The sequence below is a fragment of the Carassius carassius genome, chromosome 38, assembly GCF_963082965.1.
Source record: "Carassius carassius chromosome 38, fCarCar2.1, whole genome shotgun sequence".
NCBI lineage: Eukaryota > Metazoa > Chordata > Actinopteri > Cypriniformes > Cyprinidae > Carassius > Carassius carassius.
The window spans coordinates 18,284,805-18,302,256 of NC_081792.1; the positions used below are offsets into that span (position 1 = coordinate 18,284,805).

The following is a 17,452-nucleotide window of genomic DNA, read 5'->3' on the forward strand; positions in this document are numbered from 1 at the left end:
GTTCATTAGCCCAGCAACATGCTGACACCAAACACTGTTAAAATCAAAGTGTGAGTCGTGTCTCCTGTTTGTGAAATGTTACTGCCTATGTAGACTGTTCCAAATTGGTCACTTATGGTGGCTTTTCATTTAGTAGTATCCCTGTGGTAGCTCATTGGATTTTTGAACAACATACTTTACTAAATAAGAACTAAAACCATTTTCCTAGATATTGATACGTCATTTTAAAGTACTTGATCTTTTTGCTTCATATGATTTTATTGTGGTCACAGAGGAGTTTAGAAATGAAGAAAATACTCACATACACACACAAACTGTGGAAAATAGGGGAATATTGCCCTAGGATGGAGTTCGCGGTAAGCAGATATAAGCCTGGGCATAAAGATTGATGTCCACAAGGTTGCCATCAATCCTGATGTCCTCCAGTGCTTTCCGTATGTAGTTTTTGTTCTGGGTGTTGCAGAAGGTATCTTGGCTCATGCTCTGTATATTGTTGTTCTGGAGGAAAAGAGAAAGAAGTAGCATTAAAGGCAAGAGGTGGCATTTCAAAACAGTAACAAAGGTGAAGCTTGCTGACGCTATGAAGGAGAGTGGAACTACGGGAGATGTCGTTTTCACCATGTTCGAATCATGTTCACAGATGTAATACATTTTTTATTATTATTACCTGTACCTTCCAAAGTGGAAGTGGAAAAGAATCATGGTGTAACATTAAGCAGGTCTAAATTAAAAGGGCACTTATTTGTCCCATTTTACAAGATCTGTAGATCTTGGGTTTTCCCAGAATGTGTCTGTGAAGTTTTCGCTCAAAATACACAGATCACATATTATAACATGCTGAAAATGTGTTTTTAGGGCATGTCATAACAAAGGGCTGTTTTGGTGTGTTTCACTTTAAATGCAAATGAGCTGCACATTGCTGCCCTGAGGGATTTGCATATACATCTCTGCTTTGCATACCTACAGCAATAGCAACATGACTGAGAGTGAGGGAACTGGTGTTCAGCCGTACATGTTTGAACCTGAGTCTGACACTGAGAAAGTAGAAAAAAAATAACCAGGACGTCTCTGAATGCTTATTTGATACATTTATGAACATTTAGACTGTTCACAATCCATTTGCAAAGATAGATGAGAGCAACCAAATTCAAAGATAGAAGGCAAGCCATGTCACTCGGCGGCCATTTTTGAAACGCCTCATGCATACAGCTCCTATCTTTTGAATGGGAAAACTTCAAATTCTCCAAAACCGTTCACCAAGCTTAAGATAAAATTTTATATTTGAAATCACCAATAAAATCTTACAACAACAGTCTCATAAATGTTGTTTCTTTTGCTCAAATAGCAATTAAAAAAGCGTATTTTTCAGCCTATACCAGCCAATATGCAAGCACAGTCACAAGCCATGTCTCAGAATGATCACTGCAATCCGTAATAAATCTTAAGGCACGGTGAAACACAGCTTCCAGGGAGGCAAGAAGATAAGAAGAGGCATACTACTGTACATCTCCGTAGTCAACAATTGGTTAAAAAAGTTCCAGAGACAAACTCCTTCCTTGCGTTAAATGAAAAGCTATTCTAAAATAAAATCCTAGCTGCTTCTTTAACTTTTGTCTCAAATAATTAATGTGAATTGAAATGTAGCTTGTCATCAATTATGATGCCCAGGTACTTATACTCTGACACCAATGCTATCAGTTTCCCTTGCAGAGTTCGGAGAACAATAGAACTACCTAAAAAAATATAGAATTTGATAACCACATAAATTTAGTTATTTTCAACATTTAAGACCAACTTTAAAGTAAAAAACCTTGCTTGAATAATATCAAATGCTGATTTTAAATCACCCAGAGCTTGTTGTCGTGTAAGAGCAGAACAATAGATGATAGTGTCGTCTGTATAAAAGTGTAACCTTGCATTTTCAAAATTAACTTCTAGACAATTTATATATTTACTAAATAATAATTGCCCCAACACAGATCCTTGAGGGACTCCTGTACCCACTTCCATTAAGAAGATGTCTACAGAACCAGAGAATTTACTATATGTCATGTCCGCTGTCTGATCACCCCGTTCTTCGGTGTGTGCGTGTGTTTCTGTATATGTCTGCAGCTCGTGTGCACATGGTGTTTGGTTTTGGTTTTGATCGTTCGTCTTGCACCTATCTGTGGCGTTCATCCCTCCCCCTCATCACTACTGTTTCCGCTTCTAATTGTTTGACTCCGCTCACCTGAATTCAATGTCTGTTCATCTCTTGCTCTATTTATTCTCGTCTGTCGCGCCTATCGGTGCCAGATCGTTGTTCGCCAATAGTCCCGGTGTAGTCTTTCTGTCTGATCCTGTCAAGCCTTGTTCTGTCGTGCCATTGTTTGCTGCTACTGGTTTTGTTTTGTTTTTCTATTTTTCCCCTCCCTCATTTCCTAGACCGGGCACCGGCATACTTCTGAAGAGTTTTGTTTGCTCCGTCACTGGCTCTCTCGTGGCTTCCTCCCCTCACCGCTCTCTACGCGGCCGCGCCGTTGGGCGCCCCCTGCCGGGCATTTTTGCAAGGACATTGAAGTCTCTTATTTTTGTTGGACCTTTTTCCTCATTTCCCGGCCTGTTTTTGTTTGTTGGAGGGAGCTTTTCTTTTGACTTTTTTGAATAAATTGGTCTCGCACTGTAACCTGCATCTGTGTCCAGTTGTGTTCCTGACAGAACGATCTGGCCAAGATGGACACAGCAGGTGCAGATCCTGTCAGAACCGCAGTCACCCAGCAGGGTGTTCTTTTGGGCCAGCACGAAGCCAGACTGACGAACACCACAAGGGAGGTGGAGTTTTTAGCCAACCAAGTGGCTGAGCTGACCAACCGCATCCAAGAACTGCAACGAGAGGCTGCTCAGGGTGGTGCAGTTCACCATCTTCCTCGCCATGAGCCTGAGCCCCGATGCAATAACCCACCACCCTATGATGGGGACCCCAATTCCTGCCGGGCCTTCTTGTCCCAATGTTCTGTGGTGTTTGCCTTGCAGCCACGCATATACGCACTTGAGATATCCAAAGTGGCTTTTGTATTGACTCTTCTAACCGGCAAGGCTAGAGACTGGGGAACCTCCGTCTGGGAGACTAAAGCTCCGTGTTGTGCTTCTTTTAAAGATTTCCGCCAGGAGATGGAGAGGCTATTCGACCGCTCTGCCAGAGGTCAGGAAGCGGCTGACCAGCTAGCACGGCTCCGTCAGGCGGGTCGCTCCGTAACAGACTATGCAATTCATTTCAAGACTCTGGCAGCTACCTGCGATTGGAATGAGGAGGCCTGTCGAGCTATGTTTCATGCTGGGCTAGAGGATGACATCCAGGATGAGCTGGCCACTCAGGACCTGCCACGTGATTTTGACGATCTTGTTAACATGGCGTTGCGGATCGAGGGTCGCCTTCGCCGCCGTCGTCAACGCCTGGCAGTTCGTGCACCCTGGAGGACTGAGGAGTCGTCATCTGTTTCCCCCACAGAAACCACTGAGCCTGAGCCCATGCAGGTGGGGCGCCTTCGGCTCACTCCTCAACAGAAGCAGCAACGCCTCGCCCTAGGGCTATGTCTGTATTGCGGCAAATCAGGTCACTTCGCAGCAGGCTGTCCGCTAAAAGTCAAGGCTCACCAGTAAAGAGGGGGATCCTGGTGAGCGCTACCCCTTTATTGCACCCCCCCTCCTCTCGCACTCTCCTTCCTGTCTCCATTCAGTTTGGTGATGTCCTTAACTCCTGTACTGCACTGGTTGACTCGGGAGCTGAGGGCAACTTTATGGACCTCTCTCTAGCCACCCGCTGGGGAATTCCTGCAATTCCTCTTTCCGAACCTATTCCTGCCCGTTCATTGAATGGCACTTTGATCACCACTGTCTCCTATGCTACTCCTCCTGTCAATCTTATAGTCTCGGGCAATCACCGTGAGGTGACCACGCTGTACCTTCTTGAATCCCCGAGTGCTCCCATAGTTCTGGGGCACCCGTGGTTGGTGCAACATGGCCCTCACGTGGATTGGTCCAGCAACTCTGTCTTGTCTTGGAGTAAGTTTTGTCTTGCGTCTTGTTTGGGTGCTGCCTCTTTCCCTGTGTCTGTGTGTCCTGTCTTGCAGGTGGAGGCTGCTGATTTGAAGGGGGTCCCGGTGGAGTACCACGACCTGTGCCAGGTGTTTAGTAAGTCCCGGGCCACCTCCTTACCTCCACATCGCCCTTATGATTGTGCCATTGAGCTCCTCCCAGGCACTTCTCCGCCCAAGGGTCACTTGTTTTCCCTTTCAGGTCCTGAAAGAGAGGCCATGGACAAATATATTAATGAATCCCTCAAAGCCGGTCTCATCCGACCCTCTTCATCTCATGCAGGTGCTGGGTTCTTCTTTGTCAAGAAGAAGGACGGCTCCTTGCGTCCTTGTATAGATTATCGAGGCCTGAATGACATCACTATTAAAAACAGGTACCCCTTGCCTCTTATGTCGTCTGCCTTTGAGCTATTGCAGGGAGCCAAGGTCTTCACCAAGCTAGACCTTCGGAATGCCTATCACCTAATCCGCATACGTGAGGGGGATGAGTGGAAGACAGCTTTCAACACACCCACGGGACACTTTGAGTACCGGGTCCTACCATTTGGTCTGACCAATGCCCCAGCTGTCTTCCAGGCCCTGGTTAACGACGTGTTGAGAGACATGGTGAATCGCTTTGTCTTCGTGTATCTTGATGATATCTTGATATTTTCCCCATCTCTGCAGGTACACACTCAGCATGTTCGCCAGGTGTTACAACGGCTGCTGGAGAACCAGCTCTATGTTAAGGCGGAGAAGTGCGTCTTCCATGCCCAGTCGGTTCCGTTCCTGGGGTTCGTTGTTTCCGCGGGGGAGATCAAAGCGGACCCCTGTAAGGTAAGGGCCGTTGCCGAGTGGCCAGCTCCTGACTCTCGTAAAGCTCTGCAGCGGTTCCTGGGGTTTGCCAACTTCTATCGGCGGTTCATCCGGAACTTTGGTCAGATTGCTGCACCTTTAACGGCACTCACCTCTCCCAAGGTACCGTTCAAGTGGAATACTGGGGCACAGGAGGCCTTTGATAAATTAAAGTCCCGTTTTATCTCTGCTCCTGTCTTGTCTATTCCAGACCCTGAACGTCAATTCATTGTTGAGGTGGATGCCTCCGATGTCGGAGTGGGCGCGGTCCTATCTCAGCGGTCGCACGAGGACGGAAAGGTGCATACCTGTGCCTTCCTCTCCCACCGCCTGAGTCCCCCAGAACGGAATTACGACATAGGTAATCGGGAGTTGTTGGCGGTCAGGCTGGCTTTGGGGGAGTGGCGTCACTGGTTGGAGGGCGCAGCTCGGCCCTTCCTGGTCTGGACGGATCACAAGAACCTCGAGTATATCCGTTCGGCCAGGAGGCTGAGCTCCCGACAGGCTCGCTGGGCCCTCTTCTTCGGCCGGTTCAATTTCACGCTGTCTTACAGGCCCGGGTCCAAAAATGTTAAGCCCGATGCTCTTTCTCGTCTCTTTGAGGTTCCTGGGAGGGAGGAGTCAGCAGACACCATCTTGCCCAAGGGGGTGGTGGTGGCATCCCTCTCTTGGGACATCGAGAGACGAGTAGAGGAGGCCCTAATTAAGGGGCCTGTGCCGAAGGGGGGTCCAGCGGGTAATCTGTTTGTTCCCACCAAGTTGCGTTCTGAAGTCATCCAGTGGGGTCACTCGTCCAGGCTGGTTTGTCATCCAGGAGTCCGGAGGTCGCTGGCTGCCATCCGCCAGCGATTCTGGTGGCCATCCATGGCCAAGGATGTCAGGCAGTTCGTGGCTGCCTGCTCGGTTTGCGCTCAGAACAAGACTTCCAATGCGCCTCCCGTTGGTCTGCTCCACCCGTTGCCCATCCCTTCTCGCCCCTGGTCACATTTGGCCCTTGATTTTGTCACTGGCCTTCCGGAATCTAAGGGTAACACCGTCATTCTTACGGTGGTGGACCGTTTCTCTAAGGCGGCCCATTTCATTCCCCTTCCCAAGCTCCCCTCAGCCAAAGAGACTGCTCAGGTGATGGTTGATCACGTGTTCCGGATTCATGGTCTTCCGGTCAACGTGGTCTCTGATAGGGGTCCCCAGTTTGTCTCTCGGTTTTGGAGGGAGTTCTGTCGGCAGATCGGGGCCTCTACGAGTCTGTCTTCAGGATTCCATCCCCAGACCAACGGGCAGTCTGAGCGGGCAAACCAGGATTTGGAACGTACTCTTCGCTGCCTGGCATCCCAAAATCCCAGCTCCTGGTGTCAACAGCTATCCTGGGTAGAATACGCCCATAACTCCCTTCCGGCTTCTGCCACAGGTATGTCCCCATTCCAGTGTTCTGTCGGTTATCAACCTCCCTTGTTTCCCACACAGGAACCCGAAGCTGCGGTCCCGTCTGCTTTGGCCTTCGTCCGACGGTGTTGACGCACCTGGAAGAGGGCTAAGGCGGCCTTGGCCCAGGCTAGTAGGCGGACTAAAGCAGCGGCCGACCGTCACCGGACTCCTGCTCCCCGCTATGTGTGTGGTCAACGGGTATGGCTCTCCACCAAGGACCTGCCTCTCAGGGTAGCTTCACGCAAGTTGGCACCCAGGTTCATTGGCCCATACCGGATCACCAAGGTCCTGAGTCCGGCGGCGGTACAGCTCAAGCTCCCTACCACGCTTGGTCGGGTGCACCCTGTTTTCCATGTTTCCAGGGTTAAACCTGTGTTCCATTCCCCTCTTGTTCCTTCTGCCCCAACCCCCCCTCCCCCCCGTCTAGTGGATGGCTCCCCGGTCTATACGGTGCGGAAGTTGCTAGATGTCCGACGTAGGGGTCGGGGCTTTCAATATCTTGTGGACTGGGAGGGCTATGGCCCAGAGGAGAGGAGCTGGGTTCCGGCCCGGGACATCTTGGATCGGACACTGGTCGAGGACTTCTACCGGCGACGAGGTGAGCCCCTTCCTGCGGCGCCTGGTGGCGTCCGTCGGAGGGGGGGTACTGTCATGTCCGCTGTCTGATCACCCCGTTCTTCGGTGTGTGCGTGTGTTTCTGTATATGTCTGCAGCTCGTGTGCACATGGTGTTTGGTTTTGGTTTTGATCGTTCGTCTTGCACCTATCTGTGGCGTTCATCCCTCCCCCTCATCACTACTGTTTCCGCTTCTAATTGTTTGACTCCGCTCACCTGAATTCAATGTCTGTTCATCTCTTGCTCTATTTATTCTCGTCTGTCGCGCCTATCGGTGCCAGATCGTTGTTCGCCAATAGTCCCGGTGTAGTCTTTCTGTCTGATCCTGTCAAGCCTTGTTCTGTCGTGCCATTGTTTGCTGCTACTGGTTTTGTTTTGTTTTTCTATTTTTCCCCTCCCTCATTTCTTAGACCGGGCACCGGCATACTTCTGAAGAGTTTTGTTTGCTCCGTCACTGGCTCTCTCGTGGCTTCCTCCCCTCACCGCTCTCTACGCGGCCGCACCGTTAGGCGCCCCCTGCCGGGCATTTTTGCAAGGACATTGAAGTCTCTTATTTTTGTTGGACCTTTTTCCTCATTTCCCGGCCTGTTTTTGTTTGTTGGAGGGAGCTTTTCTTTTGACTTTTTTGAATAAATTGGTCTCGCACTGTAACCTGCATCTGTGTCCAGTTGTGTTCCTGACACTGTATGCTGCATTTAGTGTTTTTAATATCTTATCTTTAAACATAACATACACAGTTTTTCAAGACAATGACCTTTTACAAGAGTGTGGTTATCTGTTTGTTATGTTGTGATGTAAGAAATGCTGTTTTCAGGTCCAAGCCTCAACTGGTTTCACTAAAGAATCCTATCTCAGCAGTTTTTTTATGAGCACTGTTCATATTGCACATTTAAGATAAACATTTAAAAACTTATGGTGTACACTACAGTATCCATGCTCACAGCATACCAGACACAATATATATATATATATATATATTTTCATTGTCTGGCTATCGGGGACTTCGGTATGGAGTTAGGGATTATAATTTTTCTGGTAGTATTATATTACATTATATTATGTATATTAGCACTGTTTTCTTCTGGCAGCGTTTGGACCCAGAAGCGGTGACGCAGATATTACATAATTGATAGGTGACAATGAACTGGGACGAGCCATTATTTAAAATAGGAATTTCTCTGGATTTACAATTCCTTGGGAACTTTTGGGATAACGTAAGTAGAGAATATATCACAATGTGCAAGTTGTTTTTGGATAATTTTCTACAAAAATCTTACATATTGTGCATTTAAATCTAAGGGCATTACTTGTTACTAGTGAGGAGAGTAGCAGGAGTTGTTTTTTACCTGCAGGTGGATCACTCGTAGACTCTCAGGTAGGGGTACAGGAATGTAGTCTAATTTGTTGTTTGACAGGTACAGGAACTGAAGTTCCTTCATCTCCTACTCATGACAGGAATTGAACACAAACAAAATAAGATCATCAAGCTCACTCCATGCACTGTTTGTAATTTGTCAGTGGAAATGTAATTATTTGGTGAGGATAAAAATTTTAATACAATCAATCAATCAATAAAAAATCTGCATGTCACAATTTGTTTTCAGAGAATGTATTTTTCAATATGAGTGCATTTTATTAAGTGAAAGTGTATTTTTCACACATCCCAAGTGTAAATATGTTTATACTGTATTTTTGATCAGACTTATTTCAGAAACATAAAAAATCCTGCTGGATGTCTACGTACCTTAAAGGCCTCTGCATGCATGCCTGAACTCCTCAGCTGGTTATTGCGAACGTCAATGTGCTTGAGGGTAGCTGGGAGTTCTGGAAGGGCATAGATGTTGTTGTCAGCCAACATGAGATCCTGAAGCTGTAGCAGTGAACAAAAAGCATCCTCGTTCACTTTACCTATGTGGTTACCACTGAGGTCGATCCGTTTCAGCTGATATGGGAAAAGCGTTAAGTGCAGTTTTCTCTATATTCAATTTGATTCATAATACAATACATTAAGTCTTAAATCTAGCTATAGACTCTTTATTAGCTTACTATCTATGCATTTCAGACCTGATGTAAACTGTGTAATACAGCACGTGTTTGAAAAACCACATTTGTATTTGCAAGAAAGAAGAATGTCTCTTTGAGTCTTACTGAGATTGATGAAGTCTGTGGCCCTGACCTCTGTGATCTTGTTGAACCGACCGTAGAAGTGTTTGGTTTCTCTGGGGAGAAGGGGAATCTGTGTCAGATCTGAGTCATCACAGTACACACTGCCGCTGATGCACACACACAGCAGGCAGGAGGGCATCCCTGCAGTAGAGAGGGAGAGAGGACCATATTATGACGGTTTACACCACCAGAAGGCAAACATTCATAAATTAAGTTGAAAACACAACATTTTTCTCCCCTTTAAAACAATTATCCATCTACCTAAGCCTGTGTCAGGCCCAAACAGGCCCGGACCATGGAAGTCTAGAGTGGAAGGGACAAGTGACTTTGACGGACATGGAGGCAGTGTCACTTCTTCCACATAGTCCTCTGGAGGAACTAAAGCAGGTGGCTGGGTGACTGCTGGAGGAGGAGCCAGCGTCCCAACCTCAGTCAATGAGAAGAAAGAGAGGTTAGACAAAATGACTTCACACAACATAACACACATTTATAGTAAAACATTATGAACACAAGATTATATTTTTGGAGAAATATCTCTACTTTTTTGTTAATACAACTGAAGTCATTGTGCTCAAATGTTGTTCTTTAAAAATTGTTTTATTGGAATTTTTTTCTGGATTCTATGTTGCATGATTTACATTAATATAAAGTTATCATCAAAAATAGTGTCTAATGATTTCATAAAATGTTATATGTATAATGTAATTTATTGTATAAATTAAAACTATACTTAGTACTATAGTAATATAATTCTGACACAATTTCTTAATGTTAAACTGAACTTTTATTTTGGTGGATTGTTGTGAAGACCTGTGTGTTAAATGGAAAAGTGAATGTGAGAATTAATCTAATTAAACAGCTTTGGAAATAAAGTTCAGTAATAAAGTTAATTACAGAGGTGGAAAGTAACGAATTACATTTACTCGCTTTACTGTAATTGAGTAGCTTTTTTGTGTACTAATACTTTTTAAAGTAATTTTTAAAATCTGTAATTTTACTTTTACTTAAGTATATTTTGTTTAAAGTATTGTACTTCGCTACATTTTAAAACACATTAATTACTGAGTAAAAAAAAAAAAAAAAATAAATAAATCGCTCACTGGAAACTACGTCAGTAAATAATGGGCAGGAGGGCAAACTGGCGCTAAAGTCACAAGAAAGATGCAGACGGACAAAACAGGCGTTAGTGGTGCAGACACCACTGAAAACGAAACCCCGTCATATTCTGAAGTTTAACTCGAAGGAAATGAAGTGAACCCTTGGCAATATGTATGCTATATTATGCAGTGTAAGCTGTACTTGCCTAGGAAGACCAAACTAGCAGCTTATAAAATCTCGACAAGACATCAACCCTTCGCAAGAATGTAGAGGTAAGCTAAATAATTCGTTGCATTGGTGGTTAAAATGAAGCTTTGACATTTAAGCAAGAGGTTTTGCACAAATTAGCCAAAAAGACAGTGGTGAGGAGTGTGCTATATATATCATCTGCGTTAATATCATGTTTTTTGTTTTAATGATGTGCGCGCGCATTTATAGTGCGTTCTTTCACTGTGTGATTCAGTCTCCTAAAGTGCATTTAGAATGATCACAAAATGTAAGATATAGGGGCAGAAAATTCACATATTTATATAATTTCATATATTAAATCAAAATCACACAAAGAATGCCGTCTTTTCCACCAAAAATCATCATGAATATATGCATACATATATATAACAGTTCAGTAGGCTAAAAAAGTTAATTAAGAGACTTGCGTTCAGACACCATATTGCCTTTTTTTAGCTCTATTTCTACAACAGAAAATAATTCCAAACACAGCCACCAAAGCACAGTTTTGCGTCTCTGAGCAACGTGACAGTGTTTCGTTTCTGAATGAATCAACCGTTTAAATGATTCGGTTCAATCGCAATGACTCACTTATTAACAGTGACTTGCTGACACATACTGGCCATTTTAATTTCACATTTAAAGTATCTTTTGATTTTTTTTAAATAATTAATTTCTTATCATTTCAAATGAGTATTCAACATTTTATGTCTTGTATATCAAAACATTATTCATGCATTTGTAACTGCAGGTTAAATGCATTCTTGTCCTGCACTAGTGTAATAGATCTAAATGCCACTTCCAATGAATCTTCTGCATTTACTCTGCATTAAAAGATGAGTTTGTTGATACTGATTTGCCTGGTAACAGCCCAAAATTTTTATTATTCTAAATAACTGATTCCTTTAATTAAAAACAACTAGTTTAAGATTAATAGACCTATCCCAGGGGTGTCAAACTCAGTTCCTGGAGGGCCGTAGCCCTGCAGAGTTTAGTTCTAACCCTACTCCAGCACACATATCATGTAGTTTTCAAATAAACCTAAATGATTAGATTAGCTGGATCAGGTGTGTTTAATTAGGGTTAAATCTAAACTGTGCAGGACTGTGGCCCTCCAGGAACTGAGTTTGACACCCTTGGCCTGTCCCATTTTTGACTCCCTCCCACTGTTAAAATGTAACTAAGTAATTTTTACTCTGAGTAAATTTTAAATGAGCTACTTTTTACTTTTACTTGAGTTGATTTTTAGACTGGTACTTTTACTTGTACTTAAGTAAAATTTCATTAATGTAATGGTACTTTTACTTGAGTAGAATATTTTTGTACTCTTTCCACCTCTGGTTAATTATAAATATCATGGTACATTATAAATATAAGTATCGGTATGGATTCATTGCCCAGCCCTACTTGGGATATGTAAGTTACTTTTTACTTACATTTTACTGATGTACATTTTTGTTGTTGTTTTTGTGATTTTGGAGCGAAATAGCACTTATCCTCCTTCAATTTGATTATATAGAAAATAACAGCTTGATATTCTGCTAAACACAACAACATGATGTTGAATAAATGATGACAGAATTGACAAACTGACAAAACTATTAAAACCTCCCCTCACCTCATCCATGTCATCAAAATCATCTGTCTCTCCATAAGTGTGTAGATCCCATGTGTCGGAGTCATAATAATTCTCCAGGTCATATACTGCAGGGCCCATATCATCTGGAGGGGCACTTAGACTGAAGCCCATCAGGGTCCAAACAAGGTACAGTGCCATCTATAAAAGACAAAGTGAATGATCTACTCAGTACCTTGTCATTTTGTATTTGTGATACAGATTTGAGACTCCTTATGGATTCAACATCACTGAGTGTCATTTTGTGGTTTTGGCAATGTCCTCTTTATTTTTATTTTCTTCAGGGATTTTATGACTATCCGCAGGAGCTGTTTGTCTACAGCCCTGTATGCCTGTCACTCTGATGTTTGTTTAAAATCATTTTATTTTCAGAATCTCTGTAATAATTTTTTAGAATATGAATAATTTATAATGTTTTTTTTATTTATTAGCATTATTGGAAACACTTTCTATGAAGCCCGTATTTATGATACATTCTAATGGTATTCTCAAGGCATTAAAATGAATGCATTACACATTATAAAAAACCTTATAATATGTTGCATCATTTCATAAATAATCATAACGCCTTTGTGGCTATTATTTAAGAGTAGGTTATTTATAACACACAATGAATACCATATTAAATATACTTAAAGGGATAGTTCACCCAAAAATGAAAATTCTGTCATCATTTACTCACCCAATCATGTCGCTCCAAACCTGTATGAGTTGCTTTCTTATGTAGAACATAAAAGCAGATATTTTGAAGATTGCTGATAATCAAACAGTTGGTGGTGACTTCAATAATATATATTTTTCCTACTATGAAATATAATTAATTGTAACTTAAGTGGATGCGACATGTGCATTGTGTGTTATTAATCATCATACTCTTAATAGCTATAACCAAAAATAAGTAGGTTTTATAAAACATTAAAACTGTTCTTATGATTATTTATGAGATGATACAACACATTATGAGGTTTTTTATAACACATTATTCATTCATTATAATACCTAAAGAATATATTTATAATGTATAAATACAGACGTCATAAAAAGTGTTACAGGGATATTTTTATTACAGAATTCAGAATTCATTCACGGACCATTGAAGATGCAGTGATATTTATTGCCACAATTCAGTGCCACATTCAGTATACAATAATATAAGTCTTATATAATATTGGAAAAAAATTATATTTAAGATGTACAGTAAAAAAGTAGTGCTCTTCCCTGTTCATCTGAATGATTTCCACTACAATGACCTGCTGGGGGAGCAAGAGTGCTGAGCTGTTTGTCACATTGTACAGCATTTCACCAAATAGTTTCTATCAGCCACCCGGATAACATTAATCAAGCCATAGAGGATGTATAAAATTACAGAATGCTCAATAAGATTCTTTCTAAGAACGAGGATAATTGTGGATGATTGTTGGAAAACTGTCCTTGACTTTTTAAAGAAGCATTCGGGAAGCTACTGTAAAAACTATTTTTGTGCTTAGTGTATAATTTTGGGTATAAACTTTGCAAGACAGTGACTTAAAGAGATTCACACACACACAGTCACACACACACACACACACACACACACACACACAGTCACACACACACACACACACACACACACACACACACACACACACACACAAAAGTTGACTTATGTAAACCTCAAGTAAACCTCCAAACCTGTATGACTTGGAACAAAATTTGTGTGTGTATGTGTGTGTGTGTGTATGTATGTATGTATGTATATATATATATATATATATATATATATATATATATATATATATATATATATATATATATAGTTTTGTTTTGTTTTCCTCTATAGAATGAAAGTTCATATGTTTTTTGAACTGCTGGCAGTTAATAAATTCTTTAAAATATTTTCTGTGGTGTTCCACATAATGAAGAATGGTTTGGAATGACACAAGGGAGAATAAATTATTCATTTAAATGTTCCTTTCCGTATGAACAAAGTGAACAAGATAACTGTTTCAACTGACTAGGACTACAAGATTATTTGACAAGATACACATGGGAACATCACACTGAATAGAAAAACATGACAAAAGGCATGAACTAAAGACTCATGAATCTTAATACTCTAAACCCATTACTGGTAAAAATGATGCTTTAAGTTGTTCCTTAACTAAGAAAATCTCTAAACAATAGTATACTAGTGGTGGTGATTATGATTCATAACTTTTTTGATTTCATTCAGATTTGTTCTCTGATTCTTTATGGTTTTTCTAGGTTACACCGGTAGGTTACAGATAGTAAATCATTCATTCAACAGATTCATTAAAAAAACATTTATTAGTTCACAAGGTCCAGGCTAAAACTTTATTCTGCATTTCGCTGTTAGGTGGGCTTACTAAATTACATCTAAATGTGCATCCATAACACACGTTTACAGAAAAAGCATGAAAAATGGGAAGTTTCTCTTTCTAAAATAGTCAAGAGTGTATGCAGATGATCCGTGAATTGTGATATACAACTAATATAGAGACAAATCTGCAGCAATGGTACACTTGACTGAAGTGTAAGATGTCTCACTTTGACTGTTTTAGTGATGCATCACAGTGACAGAGCATGAAAAGCACTGCAATAGTCTATTGTCTGGACATCTGTTTTGCAGTCACTCAACTGCTGTCGTTTTCTCGACAGAAGCGTTTGATTGGTTGCAGGTGGTAAGGAGACACATTTTTTAGTCATTTTTTAATACTCTTAGATGTCCTCATATTTATCCACATTTGTTCTAACATGTTGAAACAGCTTATGAAGACATTTCAGCAGTGTTATGTTAGTTTTATACTTTTACAGTACTTTTGTTAATATTTTGAATTATAGCTTATAACTGCATATTAAATTTTTTTATGCTTTTGTCATTTTTATTAGTTTTTAAACGTCTATTTAATGTATTTTTATTTTAGTTTTTGTCATTCTAATCTTTCAACTTATTTAGTTGTCAAGTCAACAATTATATTTTATTTCAGCTTTATTTAAAAAATAATAATTTTAAGTTTTAAGTTTAGCACCACAGTTCATGTGCTTCTTCACTATTTGAAACGATACAAATGAATCAAATGATCCATTTTGTCCTCTTTAAATACAGGTTATTTTTACAGGTTTGGGATTTTCCAAATATCATCTCCTCTGTATGAAGCATTGTGGCATGTCTTCACTAATCCAGTGAATTTGTAATTATGTGTGTGTGTTTGTTTCTCATGAAATACTGCTGAGAGCCAAAGCCAACATGCTGACTACTGTGCTATTGTTGAACTGCCTCCAGAGCACACTGCTCCTGAGACATGATGGATACATTTACAGCTTATCAAACACCTTTTGAGAAGGTTTTCTTAACATCTTTAAAATGGATATTGTTGCTTTTTCATCATCTATGAATATCTTGGTAAAAACTTCTCAAACTTCTACATTTTCTATCATTATTTGGCATGGAATTGTGAACCCATTTTTTAAGTAGTTGTACAAAAGATTTTAGAAATTAAAATGTACATGAGGCATATGCAGAATAATTGGCTCTGGGACACTGAATTATTAAAATTTTAAAATACACCTGCATCATGGTTGCATTAAATTAAACATGTTCTAAGGACTACAGTATTCTTAAAACATATGGGGATTGTTTTAAATGTCTTTCTTTCCCATCTCATCCATAAATCTCAGTTATTTTAACAGAAAATAATGAATTGATTGAAAGGCATTATTTTGTTTGTCTCACTGTTGTTCAGGTTATTCAATTCAAAATCCCATTCTTGGAATATTATAAAAAAGGTCATTCTCAGATGATTTAGTTTCAGCATTTCATCCTTGCACAGTGGGAAGAAGACTGGGATCATCTGAAACCTAAAACTGCTTCAATGATATATCATTCACCCCTACAGATGTGCTGCAGTCAGTACAGTACATAATCCGTTTTTTAAGAACAGTCTTGGTTACTTAATCATTTCCAAATGACTTTGATTTGTTGAAAGTGTAAAAAGATGGATCTGCTCAAAACTTTAGAGATGTGAGACTATTGCTAAAATCATAAATATATTGTGAAATATACTGTACGCACAATATCATGAATAATTATTTTTTACTTAATCTGTTGCTGATGCTTTAATTATTATTTTTTATTTTTTTACTAATTCATTCAATGTTAAGAATGTGTTTTAGGTCAACATGACCACAGAAGCCTCACACACATTCTTGAGGAGAAAAACAAGGGTTTTCTTGAAGATTCTTAAAAAAAAAAAAAAAAAAAAAAAATTTTTTAAGGCTGTACAGACAGATACATTGTAAATCTGTGGTTGTGTTTCTGCTTTTAAGTACATGTCTGAGGAAAAGGCTGAGAAATCTTTAGACTAGGGGTGGACCTTTCAAAGGAAGAGACAGGGAAGATAGATGAGCAGATGTACCTGCTGCCAGGTTGAACTGAAATGCTTGCTTGAATTTGGGGGGCCCAGAACAAAATTTTTATGAGTGCCAAATTCATAGAGCCTTGGAGAAAAGGTGGGCCAGTGCCCCAGATCCATATGCTTAGTGGCATAAAGGCACGTTTAATGGACTGTCTACATTACAGGGACAACGTTCAAAGAGGACATGTGCACTAACTAACTCAAACACCACCACAATTACATGAAGTGACAGACACAATCATTCGGACGTGTTGTCTGAATTATACAATTCAATCTTTTTTTGTACTAAAATTGCAGTCTGATTTATTGTGTAAAGACTTCGTGTAGTTGAACCATGGAATGATGGTTCACCATGGATGAACATAATCACATGGTTGGTAGATTATTTTTCTATTATAATGAATTAACTATTAAATATGACATGAAATATGAGAATGTGAAAAAAGATTATTCATAATATATATGAAATAAAAAAACTGAAAAATTGGTATGTGTGGTTTTTAAGTAAAGTTATAATTATCATGAACAATATAATTTTACAAGGTGTAAAAAAAAAAGTTATTTTGACACTGACACAAGGTGATTATACAAGGTGAGGGGGCGGGTGTGTTTTGAAACAATTTAATTCATAAAAATAAATAATGAGAACATGAACTAGAAGACGTCATGCGCTAATTAGCATATTTATGAGTAAGTGCATCGTATTGTATTGCCTCCCTTTTTTTTAACTGAAAGTGCTGCTCCTCTCTGGGCTCGCTGAACACAGCAGATAAAGAGAAAGGTTTGCGCTGGGAAAGAGAGACCTCGTGCTTGTGCGGCAGAACCCCCCGGCAAATCACACCCTGTTTATACCTTACACAAAACTCCATAACAAAAGCCAGACAAAAACATAGCTAAAACCAAAAAGGGCAGAACTAGACAGTGGACCCAAGTAGCGGACCGGCTAGACAATGAAATTGACA

The 17,452-nt window shown here is 40.6% G+C and overlaps 1 protein-coding gene across 1 annotated transcript; it reads right to left on the minus strand.

Annotated features, from left to right (window-relative positions):
* Positions 1-339: 339 nt before the first annotated feature.
* LOC132119189 (epiphycan-like) lies at positions 340-12,216 on the minus strand. Its single transcript, XM_059528988.1, has 6 exons — positions 12,058-12,216; positions 9,375-9,540; positions 9,096-9,254; positions 8,692-8,894; positions 8,294-8,389; positions 340-498 (listed from the first exon to the last, which is right to left on the minus strand). Exons 1-6 carry the CDS (start codon positions 12,214-12,216, stop codon positions 340-342), a joined length of 942 nt encoding a protein of 313 aa, XP_059384971.1.
* Positions 12,217-17,452: the final 5,236 nt, after the last annotated feature.